General features: G+C 41.6%; 1 protein-coding gene across 1 annotated transcript in view; it reads left to right on the plus strand.

Moving 5' to 3' along the window:
• The window catches only part of LOC101741571 (protein lev-9), a 137,150-nt gene that overhangs the window by 117,614 nt on the left and 6,042 nt on the right, over positions 1 to 13,494 (plus strand). The window contains exons 24-30 of the mRNA XM_012690250.4: positions 1,028 to 1,146; positions 2,127 to 2,289; positions 2,896 to 3,056; positions 8,686 to 8,859; positions 10,080 to 10,274; positions 12,393 to 12,563; positions 13,304 to 13,448. Coding sequence (XP_012545704.3) covers positions 1,028 to 1,146; positions 2,127 to 2,289; positions 2,896 to 3,056; positions 8,686 to 8,859; positions 10,080 to 10,274; positions 12,393 to 12,563; positions 13,304 to 13,448 — 1,128 coding nt within the window. The remainder of the gene's footprint in view (positions 1 to 1,027; positions 1,147 to 2,126; positions 2,290 to 2,895; positions 3,057 to 8,685; positions 8,860 to 10,079; positions 10,275 to 12,392; positions 12,564 to 13,303; positions 13,449 to 13,494) is intronic.

Consider the following 13,494-nt stretch of genomic DNA (forward strand, 5'->3'; position numbering starts at 1 on the left):
TTTTTTCCGTTGCATCCGGTTTGAAATCACAACGATTCTAAAGAAGTTTTCGCTTCAAAAATTCATACCACTCGTATCCTATTACTTAAAATCAATGTTTTTATTAGATCTACACCCTAAATGCGCCACCCACCTTGAGATATAAGTCCTAAGGTCTCAAGTTTAGTTACAATGGTTGCCCCACCCTTCAGACCGAAACGCATTACTGCTTCACGGCAGAAGTAGGCGGGGTGCTGTTACCTACCCGTGCGGACTCACAAAAGGTCCCACCTCCAGTAATTACGCAAATTATAATTTTGCGGGTTTGATTTTTATTACACGATGTTATTCCTTCACCGTGGAAGTCAATCGTCAACATTTGTTGAGAACCTTTTTCATTAGGAAAATTGTATTCATCCGAAGTGCATTTTCGTTGGACTCCCCTCCGTGACGTGTCTTTAAACGTGGTCCTTAAATGTCTTCTCCCCCCATCGGGTAGGATGTGTGCCCTATGCCTAAAATGGCCGTTAAAAAGATGAATAATTACATAGAATATTAAGTATTCATAAAGGTGACACAATACATGTGCTGCCATCTGTTTTTGATGGACATAAATTACGGAATGATATTTAATTTTAAGTTTTCCACTAAGATAACATCAACAGAGTTTAATAACGTTAAAATAAATAAATTTTAACTAGTGCTTTTTAACACTATGATATGATAATTATTCAAGAAATGTTTTGAATTACTGGCGTCTTTTCTAAATGTTCATAAGTTAACTTATATATGGTAATGAAAACACTTAATATGTCACAAAACTAATACAACACTGGATATAAAAACACAAAAACTCAATATTTATGTTGTGTTATACATATAATATGATAATTCTATCATTATTATTTGAATATATATAAAAAAAAAAACAAAGATTTTTTAACGCTCGATTTTACCAGGCGTCAAATGGCTGTATGAAGATTTAAAATGATGTCCACACTTAATGAGTGATATGAAAAACAAATTAACAGGATTATTTGAATTGCAGATGCAGCGATATAGGAAAATACGCTTTATTGGGCTCCCAGAGCCGAAAATGTGTTGGCGGAGATTGGAACGGTGCTAAGCCAACCTGTATTGGACTCAATCAGCAAAACGATTACGCCAGTAAGTTTTGCTTAAAGAGGAGACATTTATTTATGAAGGAAGGATTACTGGTGGCTCGGAGGCCTTTCCAATCTCACCAGAACAGGTGGGCGAGCATAGCCTCAGTCAGGAGGGCTGGGATTTGCTAACAGCTGCCCGTGCACCTCCGAAGGAGAGCTAACAGCTCAAGGACAGCTGTTTCGCGAATGAATCTACTACCGGATCGGAATCGCGACCCGCTGAGAAGATCCGGCGAGAAACTCAGCGAGCTGATGCATGGGTTAGGTTGCATGTCGAACTCTTTGCCGAGTTCGACGAGTACGGTTACCGGGGTCCCTACTCCTAGTTTTAGAGCTGAAGGCGTCTAATGCAACGGCTATTGGATCTGATGGATCCGTAAGGACGTGTCTAGGGCAATCCAATCCATCCACGCTGATGTTAAGTAGTCAACAGAGTTCTTGGGCAGTTTAACGAGAATTATGCCACCCATTTCGACACATTGAGTACTCCTAACTATTAATTCAAATATTAAACGTCTGCATAAAGACACTCAGTGATCTGGTGGTGCTGTAGTTAGCGCCTCGACTGTTGCGCCGAGGGTCGTGGGTTCGATTCGCACATCAGGTAAACATTGTGTGATGAACAGGTCTGTTTGCTCTTTGTCTAGGTGTTTGTTATCTGGTTCAGGATAAATAAAAATAAAACTGTACTCAACACATAACGAATACTTCAAAATTCTCTGATTTCGTGACATCTCTGCAACACTTTTATAGTCGATACGACATTCCTAAAATTTTCGAGAACATTCCTCACAAGTCTAATGTTTTCGATATGCGTTTCCGCTATCTGACAATAGATGGCGTTGTACGTCTCGGGCGTTTTTTGTTGTTAATAGTACCTTTGATATTCGTTTCGGCTATTCGTTCGATCAACTGGTGCGATGATGTTTAGAGTCCTGTAGTGTTTACTGATCAAAAACCAAAGCTTATTGTAATTTTCAGTGGAGAAACCGCCGACGATATTATTCCGACATTCCCAAGGACCTATAGCTCAGACTAACGACGGTAAACTCCTGCTGTACCCCGGAACGGTGCTGCACATGGAGTGCCTCTGGATGCGGAGGTTCGGGAATCCCAAGTGGAACGTCACTCATTACGATCCGGAGTGAGTATACTCAATTCATAACGTAGACTTTGAATGTTTTAATCTCATCATCATCATCGTCAGCGCACATTCGTCCACTGTTGGACACAAGTCAACTTCACCTGCCCGCCGTCATCCTGCTGAATAACGACCGAGGCTCTGGCGACCGGCTGATGGCGGTATAGCGCAGTCTGAACGCGGCACAACCAAAATACCTGAACACTGTGGTTTCTTCACTGGTGGTAGGACCTCTTGTAAGTCCGCACGGGTAGGTACCACCAGCCTGCCTATTTCTGCGGAGAAGCAATAATGCGTTCCGGTTTGAAGGGTGGGGCAGCCGTTGTAACTATATTTGAGACCTTAGAACTTATATTTCAAGGTAGGTAGCGCATTTACGTTGTAGATGTCTATGGGCTCCAACATAGGCATAGATTATTCCATAATGTTTCGTAATGCCATTTGTACCACTCACGATGTGATGTTAATACGGGAATGACCGTAATATCGTTCACCTGCCAAAATAAATTAGTATTAAAAATTTTGAAATGATTTTTTAAAATTTTTGATAAAACTAAAAATATCATAGAGGTAATTGAAATGCAAGGATGCAATATAAATTCCTCACAGATCGGATCGCAAATATGCCGAAGGGTGGACTCAGGACCCTGGGCGCGACAGCCAGCTGGAGTACCGGCTGAGCATCGTCAACGCCGTCAAGGAGGATTCAGGAGTATACCGATGCGAGACGCCAGCCCGACAAACTCATCAAGTAGAAATAATCGTTGAGGGTACGAAGATTATAGTCAAAAATAGTGATAAAACTTTACAAAATCTATACTAATATATAAATCTACAGGGGTTTTTACGGATGTTCCGTTATAACTACTGAACCGTGCATCCGATTGACTTGAAACTTGGTATCCATGTAGAAAATACATGTACTTATTGGATAGGCTAATATTTATATGAGTGTTGGACCCCCTTATAATAATGACAATAAATAATAATATTACGGTTTTACATAACAATAAAACCGATATTATGTGCCGAGAAGGAAAACATACAGCATTGTATTATGAAGAAGCAGTGTGTACTTAGCTTAGATTCCTTGTCTATGTCCAACCATAGACAGTCAATTTAGTTCCATCTTTAGCCGCTAGGTGCTGCCAGCAAGTATAAAGGGAGCGCAGCCATCTTTGATCTTCATAGTCTTCACCAGGAAGAACTTCCTGCAATGCTGTATGTTTTCCTTCTCGGCACATAATATCGGTTTTATTGTTATGTAAAACCGTAATATTGATGTGCCTTTGGAAAACATACAGCATTGTATTATGAAGACGTGTTTGTTATCTGCTGGTGAAATTATTAAGCACAACGCTATGATGAAATAGGTAAAGCCATAATAAAATTATGAAGCGCAATGATAATGTTCATAATTTATATAATTATTAAATCGAAAAAACAGTTGTTAACTTCCATGTTAATTCAATAATTAAAAAATATTTATAAGTTTGTAATAAACATTTTATCTTGTATATACAAGAAAATGTATAAATTGAATAAATGACATCAATATACATCATGTAGAAGTAAATGTGTTGAAAAAAAGAATCGTGAGGATCTTTACGAAGCTCTATTATTCGGCAATAATTATTGTAAACGTTTGGATGATTTGCAATTGCCTCTAGAAAGTATTTCGTCCATTGGTTCATTATCAATCCATCTCAGAGGCTACTGCTGATCTACAACTTCTTAGAGATGCGTTGATGCCATTACCTCGTAAGGTTGAACGAAGACCAGTTTCCAATTACAGTACGGGATGCCGCTTTTGTGACAACACACATAGTTAGAAAAAAGTCCTTACGAATCTTACCGGGCATGTCTTTAGTTTCATGTTTAGAAAGCACTTATGCAGATTATTGACGAAAATGGATTTCAATTTTAGACCCAAAGACTGGTATCAGAAAGATGTTTTTCTCTGTTATCAAAGAAACTGTCTTTAGAAATGTTGAGCAAAGTAAGGTCATTAACTCTGCGTCCCGTAGCCAGCAACATGGTTGTTGGTGTCCTTCAAGCTACATTGAGGCGTGATGTGGTGGCTGGGTTTGAAGAAAACCAGTTTAGAACTATTCTCGGATCTCATGTGAATGGGACTACACTTAGTAAAATTGTAATAAGTAGTTGAATTTTGTTTAGCTATTCCGATGGCTTTTTTTTAAAATAGCAATTTTTTATTAGGATGCAGAAGGATTGTTTTATAGGCAAAATTTTCTTTTTGGAAAAGAAGAAAGAATTTGGCAACATCTGCAGACTTAGGATCAATTTTAAAACTGTAGCACCATATGCACCATCTTCTAGTTGCTGGTAAGTATGCTGACAAAGTGGATTGACACCAGCTAATTTTCAATAAATCTTCTGTTTAGACCAGTCTATTATTTGTACAACCTCCCCCCCCCCCTTTCTAAGCTTTCAGGGTTAATGTTTAACCTGTGGAGGAGGCAGGTTTTGGATTTCGTGCGAGTTATCTAGCGTTCGGGATCTGAGGGCTTGGAAACCCAAATGCTTTCGCTCAGTCTGGGAACACTACCAGGTAGGTTCCCTAGACACTGTTGAAGTGAGTCAGTACTTTGGGGAGAAGGTTGAGAGGAGGAATTCTCCATGCTAGTTGCATCCTCTACGGTCTGCTGAAGGTATCCAATCTTGGTCGGCGAATGGGTTTATATCCGGATGACCCCACTTTCGAAAAACTTTTGTGGTCACTTGTGGTAAAAAGTGCCATTTCGCAGGTTGATTTCCTCGTGATAGCCTGTCGGCTATGATGTTGTATCTCCCCGAGAGATAAGCTGACAGTTATCTTGAACTTATCGCTTAGGTTTAAAAATCGAAAGGTCAACGTTAGTGAAATACTTTCAGATTCATTTTGATTGTCACTACCATTGCAAATAGCTCTTTTGTGGGTGAGCCGTTTCTGTTGTTGAGCTGACCATAGACAGGACGTTAATATTTTGTCTAATTGTAACCCCTACCCATGTCCGAAGCTTCCGTTGCCAGGAAATGGTTGGTTTTGGGTTTCGGCAATGTTTGACATGTGGCTCCGCGTCAGCACTGCATTTGTAACCCCTACACATGTCCGAAGCTTCCGTTGCCAGGAAATGGTTGGTTTTGTGTATCGGCAATGTCTAACATGTGGCTCCGCGTCAGCACTGCATTTAATTGTTAACACATGCAGGATGGCCTGTTTTTTACCCCTTTTCTTGAAACTTCGCAAGAAAATTTGCAAGTTAGCATAGATTGATGTAATTCCGTCAGAGTTTGAGCTAGGATGTTGTTGAGTGGCCACTTCATTTCTCGCAATTTTCCATCGAATCCCTAGACATGTCATCTCTTGAACCAGTGTACTAATTGATTTTTTGTAAGGCTGACTTGGCAGCCCAAATAATCCAAGAGCTTTACAGCTTATGTGGCCTGAAGACTCAACTTGGACTTCTTTTGATGGACCTGGTGGGATTTGCGTAGGTGGGATAACACTCAACATCCCTTTGCACGCAATGTTTCCGCGACCGAGCATGCTATGCAAGCAAAAAAGGTGTATTTGTCTTCATGGACCAAGAAAAAGTCGCGTAGGTAGGTTAACATTTGACTTCCCTATGTACGTAAGGTCTTCGCGACCGAGCATGCTATGGGAGCAAAAACGTTTATTTGCTTGGTGAAACAAGATCATGTCGTGTAAGTAAGCTAGCACTTCGATTTTGCACGCAATGCCTCCGCGACCGAGCATGCTGTGGAAGCAAAAAGGTGTATTTGTCTTCAAGGACCAAGAGAAAGTCGCGTAGGTACGTTAACATTTGACTTCCCTATGTACGCAAGGTCTCCGCGACCGAGCATGCTATGGGAACAAAAACGTTTATTTGTCTTGGTGAAACAAGATTAAGTCGTGTAGGTAAGCTAGCACTCTACTTTGCACGCAATATCTCCGCGACCGAGCGACCGAGCGACCGAGCACCCTATATAATGGAAATTGACATGCCAGCCCAGATAATCCAAAACCTTCACAGCTTCTGCAGCCTGAAGTTTCAACTTGGATTTGTTTTGGTCAACCAAAAGGAAGTCGTCTAGGTAGACTAGCACTCGAGTTCCTTTTGCACGCAAGGTCTCTGCGACCCAGCATGTTATGGAAGCAAAAAAGGTTAATCCAAAAGCTTCACAGCTTCTGCAGCCTGAAGTTTCAACTTGGATTTGTCTTGGTCGACCAAAAAGGAAGTCGTCTAGTAGACACTAGCACTCGAGTTCCCTTTGCACGCAAGGTCTCTGCGACCCGCATGTTATAGAAGCAAAAAGGTGTGGCTCTGAAGCCAGACCGAAGGGTAGGCATGTCATTTCATACTAACTCATAAGAAGGTACCGATTCCTTCCTGGAGGTACTGATACTGGTACCTTGGTACTGATCCTCAAGAAGTATCGACGAAATTTTGCGACTGATACTAGAAAAATATTCCTGAGAAATGTTCAATTCTATCATCCAGTCCCCTGGGTGGAGAAAGTTTGGTACCTGGGTGTCCGAAAACAGTTAGGTGTTTTATCTTTACGACCTTGTTCAACTCTCGAAGATCCAAAATTGGACGCATTGATCCGTCGCTTTTCTTCCGCAGAAAAAAGCAATTTTTTTTTTTTGTTTTTTTTTTTTATTTTTTTTACGGTATTTGGTAACCATACATGGTTTACAAATTATTACAATTTTGGTGGCACTCAGTGCCTCCCGTCGGTGTCTTCAATTTCCCCCCTCTGGATTGTGCCAGATGTTACAGACTATGATTGTTTATAATGTTTGGCTTACCTTTTGTACGAGATCGTGACAAATAGGATTGTAGCCCTCCGAGGGACTGAATAGATTTCAATTTACTATTATCAAACAAAAATTCCTCAATGAGTGGTGCGTTGGCAACAGGATACTTTGTTAGAGACCACGGAAATTAAACTTTGACGTCTTACTTCTATACATACGGCCCTTTTTTCCGTATACAATTTAAAACGCTTTTTACGGGTAACTTGTACGACGGAGACGATTTGTCAAAGTTTTCAGTAATTATGTTACAAAGATTATTAGTTTAAATCTGTTGTGTTTTTGTCAAAATTTCCGTATTGACGAGATCAATTTGTTTACAACAATTTTCGTTACATTCAATTGTTACACACAGTTGATGCATTATTAGATTTACAACGTCACTGACCTGGTGGGATAACGAGCCGATTCGAAGATCGACCGTTACTTTTGAATCCCGTCGTTTCTTACGCAGAGACTCCTTTTGTTCTTTTTCGCTTGACGAGCTGTTCGAACGCGAGGCGTCTCCATCGCGTCTCGCCTGGACATCTTCCCTCTCGGAAATTATGGAGCTTGACTCAACATCACCTCCAACAGATGACGCGTGATTCATGGCGTCCGATGATAGGATTGGTAAATAATACTCGTAATGATTGCAAAATAACACTCATAGAAACACAAAATAAATATTTTTTGCAATTAATAAGAAGTCGAATAAATATTTGTGGACTTGCGACTTCACAGTACGAAAGTACACAACGCTATGAAGATCAAAGATGGCTGCGCTCCCTTTATACTTGCTGGCAGCACCTAGCGGCTAAAGATGGAACTAAATTGACTGTCTATGGTTGGACATAGACAAGGAATCTAAGCTAAGTACACACTGCTTCTTCATAATACAATGCTGTATGTTTTCCAAAGGCACATCAATGTTAATTTTAAATGCCCAGCGAAGCGGGCGAGTACGGCTAGTTCAATTATATAAATGTCAAATAATTTCCCAATTATTAATACGCTTTTATTAGCTTCAGACGTATGTATGTTTGTAACGGAATCTTTGAACATGATTTTGACCCCCTTCAAAACGTCGGATTAACTCGAGATTTGGTATACTTATTAAGGACCGATGACAATTCAATATTAAAAAAATATATATTAATAGATAATAGAAATTCAACTAAAAAATGAAATTAAATAATACTTTTTTTAGACTAGCTTCGCCAAGCGGCGTCACCTGCAGTTATTGTCGTACCGCGCGCAACACGGCGGGACTCGCCTATCTATACATATAAATAAAATTGGAGTGTCTGTTTGTAACATTAAAATAACCGATTTTTACTACATGGATATGAATATATAAACGGTACATACACCAAAATAACATTTTTTACAATTTTTGTCTGTCTGTCTGTCTGTTTGTTCCGGCTAATCTCTGGAACGGCTGGATCGATTTTACTTTTTTTAGACTAGTTTCGCCCCGCGGCGTCACCCGCAATACGACAATAACTGCGGGACTCAGCTATCAATAATAAAACTTAATGTATCCGAAGCGAAGCGAGGGCGGGTCGCTAGTTTTTAATAAGTTTGGGTTTTTTTAGACGTCCATTGTCCGCCGTTACCCATCCGACGAGGGTTGGTGGCCAGCAACGTGGGCACACGACTCGGCACGGAGATCAGGTTCTCGTGTGCCAATGGCAACGCTCTCATCGGGGCCCACGTGCTGGTCTGCCGCCCCTCCGGAAACTGGAGTGCCCCTCTGCCTGTTTGTGAGAGTGAGTCCTCTTGTACTTTAAAGCTTAAACCTGAGTATCAGTTTAGGCCTCAAAACTTCTTGACTGAAGGCCTATCACAAACTTGAATTCGAAGACCTTATAAGCACCTTATAAGGCGGAGGATCGTTCATTGGGGCGGACTATGGGAGAGGCCTACATCCAGCAGTGGAGAGATACAGCCTGATGATGATGATAAGCACCTGCCGGTATTAGACTTAAAGCAGCATGGAAGTCTTAAGTTTATATTCTTGATTGCGATTTATTAGTATAGTCGACAATGTTAGCTTATATTTGGTACTTCAAACTCATTATTCATCATTATCAGTCTATAGCAGTCCACTGCTGGAGTGGTAGTAGGACCTTTTGTGAGTCAGCTCGGGTAGGTACCACCACCCTGCCTTTTTCTGCCGTGAAGCAGTAATGCGTTTCGGTTTGAAGGGTGGGGCAGCCGTTGTAACTATACTAAGACCTTAGAACTCATATCTCAAGGTGGGTGGCGGCAATTACGTTGTAGATGTCTATGGGCTCCGGTAATCACTTAACAGCAGACGGGCTGTGAGCTCGTCCACCCATCTAAGCAATAAGAAAAAAAAAACGTGGGCCTCTCCAATTACATGCCACTGCGCACAATCCTCGGTTTCTCTCATCCAGCTCTTGCTAGCCACCCTCATTATTAAATATGCTGATTACCTAACACAGTCACGGTCTCCGAGTTTGGTTGGAGTTAAGTTTTCGGCTTAATGGGCGTCACACAAGGCGAAGATATAATCATATGTGATCTTAAGCATGTATGATAGTTCATACAAAATGTATAGCGAGCGATATTGTATGATAAGATAAAAATTAAATATTATACCCGATCCTGTAGACCGAATGGTAAACAGTCGACGTCGCCCAAAACACGTCACTACGGATTCTCCCGATCCATTAACGGTGCTTTTAGGTACCTCAAGCACCGGTCACCGTCCTCGTCGAACCCAACGAAGGGCTCGACGAGCGAATTAACCCACAGACACAGCCTACTGAGTTTCTCGACGGATCTTCTCACTTCTCTTGCTGGGGCCAGTGTTATCAACACTCCGATTTGAGCCCCGTGAGCTCACCTACACGTTAGGGTAACGCTGAAATAGCCTCTCAAGGCTATCAGCATAGGTAGGGAAAAAAATATATAGTATCTTCGCCATGTGTGACAGCCTTAAACATTGTGATATCTGCGTCAGGTGTGGAGTGCGGGGAAGTGGTGCAGGACACGGTTCTAGGGCCGGGGGAGCGACGACCACGGGTGGCGGTGGTGTCCCGGGGGGTTGGGGGGCGCGCCGCCTTCACGTGCCCAGCGGGCTGGGCGCTGGCCGGACCACCAGAGACCGTCTGTTTGCCCGCCGCTGACTGGGCGCGACCCTTTCCTGTCTGTAAAGGTACTGCCTTCATTTATATATTGTATGAATGTGGAAGGATATAAAGAGGTAGACCTAAGAAGAAATGGATGGATTGCGTGAAAGACGATATGGGTAAGAGGGGAGTGAGCGAAGAAATGGTATATAGAAGAGTAGGGAAGGAGAAAACATTTTGCGCCGACCCCAGGTAACTGGGAGAAGGGCAGGATAATGATGATGATGATGATGATGGAGGAATATGAAATTTCCCACACTTATAGAGAATATAGAGAAGGAGTGCAGATGATAATGTTCTTTTTTAATTATGCATTAATAATTCATTAGATCAATAAAAAAGTCATTACACACATTACCACGTATTTGACACTACACATATTATATATGTATATACTCTTTGTTTATTGTCAAACTTTTGTTATTGCTTAAAGTCTGTGGTCAAATTGAGAATAGATTAATATTGTTTGTCTTTAATATTATTTGCCTATAGTGTAGCCTTGGCAAAATCTGTGATTAGAAGTGTATTAATCTTTGACAATAGAACCATCATAATGTTTAAACTTATATTTTCAATTAATTATTGTCGAATTTCGACTACTGAGGAACCGCTAGTCCATGTTTATTATCAAATGCTATTCCTACAAACATGATTGGTGTTCTCAATACTTCTCTTAGCTCGATCAACTTTTTTTTTTTTTTTTTTTTTCCTACCTAAGCTGGTAGCCTTGAGAGGCTAATCCAGCGTAACCCTAACGTTTGTAGGTGAGCTCACGGGGCTCAAACCTGACGACGATGCTAACACGAACCCTAGCAAGAGCCGTGCTTCGCAGAATCTACCACCGGATCGGAAACGCGACCCACTGAGAAGATCCGGCGAGAAACTCAGTGGGCTGTGTCTGAGAGTTAATTTACTCGTCGAGCCCTTCGTCGCAAGCGACGGGTTCGACGAGAACGGTGACCGGTGCTTGAAGTGCCTAGAAGCACCGTTAGTGGATCGGGAGGATCCGAGATGACGTGTTTTGGGCGACGTCGACTGCTTTCCATTCTGTCCGCAGGATCGGGAATTTAGTTACCGGCGGCCATGATGAGAGGGTTCTCGTGTCGTGCCGCTTTATCGAAGTGGGCTCGATCACCCTATTCGCTCCTACGGTTTCTGACGATGATGTTAATAATTGTGGCTTCTCCGACATATAATAATAAATAAATAAATAAATATTTACTAAGAATCACGCCACATTAACTGGTCCCGCGATAAGTTCGTAAAGAACTTGTGTTACAGGTACCAGATAACGGATATAAATGTAAGATTTTTATTATACACATACATATATTTCATATACATCCATAACCCTGGAAAAGACATTTATATTTATCATACAAATATCTTCCCTTGGCGGGATTCGAACCCGCGACCCCCTTGTGTAGTGACCATGTCACTTACCACTACACCAGACGGCCGTTATATGTATTTTTATTACTTAAACAAACAAACACAAGCTTGTTGTACCGATGAGTAGGTTACATAAGATACGAAATTCATTCGGGTGTTTGCCTGTGCGCCTGTACAACAAAATCCCACAAGATGTTCAGAACCTACATATACATAGGTTTAAGAAAACTATTAAAGAACATCTGCACAATAAAGCTTACTATAAAGTCAATGATTATGTAAGAAGATTGCACAAAGTGGGAATGAGTTGCTCGCTCTGGGCTTTTTAATATTGCAATAATTCTTACGTTATAATACAACTTGTAAAAATGAATATTTAAAATAATCTAATATAAAATAATAATAATAATATTAAAAAAAAAAGACATGCCCGCTGAGTTTCTTGCCAGTTCTTCTCAGGACGGAGGCTAGTTCTTGTGAATTGGCGGTAGTTCTTTTTGACGTTCAACAAGCATGTACTTTCAATTGTTGACTAAAAAAAAATTATTTGATTTGTTTGAAAAAAAAAAACATTTGATTTGATGGGTGGACGAGCTCACAGCCCACCTGATGTTAAGTGGTTACTGGAGCCCATAGACATCTACAACGTAAATGCCACCACCCACCTTGAGACATGAGTTAGTTAGTGCTGAACACACCGTACATTAGATATTTTCATGTCCCTAATCCGTATGCTGTAATCCTTTACAAAGAAGTGTCATGTCCGTCGCTGCCCCCGCCCGCGGCCGGCTACGTCCTGGGTCGCGCCCCCTACCGCGCCGGGGACGTCCTGCAGTTCCACTGTAACCCAGAGCACACGCTCCACGGGCGACCGATCCTCGTCTGCCAGGACAGCGGGCGATGGAGCGACAAGCCTCCAACCTGTAAGTAATCTAAGTACTTCGGCGGGTTTTTTTTGTGGTCACTGGAGCCCAAAGACATCTACGACGTAAATGCGCCAACAACCTTGAGATATAAGGTCTCAAGTATAGTTACCACGACTGCCCCACCCTTCAAACCGAAACGCATTACTGCTTCACGGCAGAAATAGGCGGGGTGCTGGTACCTACCCGTGCGGACTCAAAGAGGTCTTACCACCAGTAAAACTTGCTTAGACTAACTCGGTGATTCCCATACCCGATCCTGTGGACCGAATGGTAAACAGTCGACATCGCCCTAAACCCGTCATTACGGATCCTCCCGATCCATTAACGGTGCTTTTAGGTACCACAAGCACCGGTCACTGTTTTCGTTGAATCCGTCGCTTGCGACGAAGGACTCAGTCAGTAAATTAAACAAATAAATTTATTTAAATAAAACGCATTTCTCACTGATTTTTTCCATCAATTCCACCATCCTGCCTATTTCTACCGTGAAGCAGTAATGCGTTTCGGTTAAAGCGTAGGGCAGTCTTTGTAACTACTATACTGAGCCTTAGAACTCATATCTCAAGGTAAATGGAGGCATTTAGATTGTAGATGTCTATGGGCTCCAGTAACCACTTAACACCTAGTGAGCTATGAGCTCGTACACCAAAATTACCAAAAAAAACGCTTAAAGGCAAGAAAAGCAATAATGACCATATGATGAAATGAATTCCACCACCCGTGTATATCTCTGCCAGGTGCCCAGGCCTGCACGTACCCCGGGACGACGATATCCGGGCGCATGTCCTCCGTAAAGTTCTACTACAAAATAGGAGAAACAGTCACGTTTACCTGTGAGCCTGGATACAAACTCAAAGGAGCACCCATGTTGAGATGTTTGAAGTAAGTCAAAATTGTTAACAAACCAAGGCTTGATATTTGAAAGGCA

The sequence above is a fragment of the Bombyx mori genome, chromosome 20 (genome assembly GCF_030269925.1).
Source record: "Bombyx mori chromosome 20, ASM3026992v2".
NCBI lineage: Eukaryota > Metazoa > Arthropoda > Insecta > Lepidoptera > Bombycidae > Bombyx > Bombyx mori.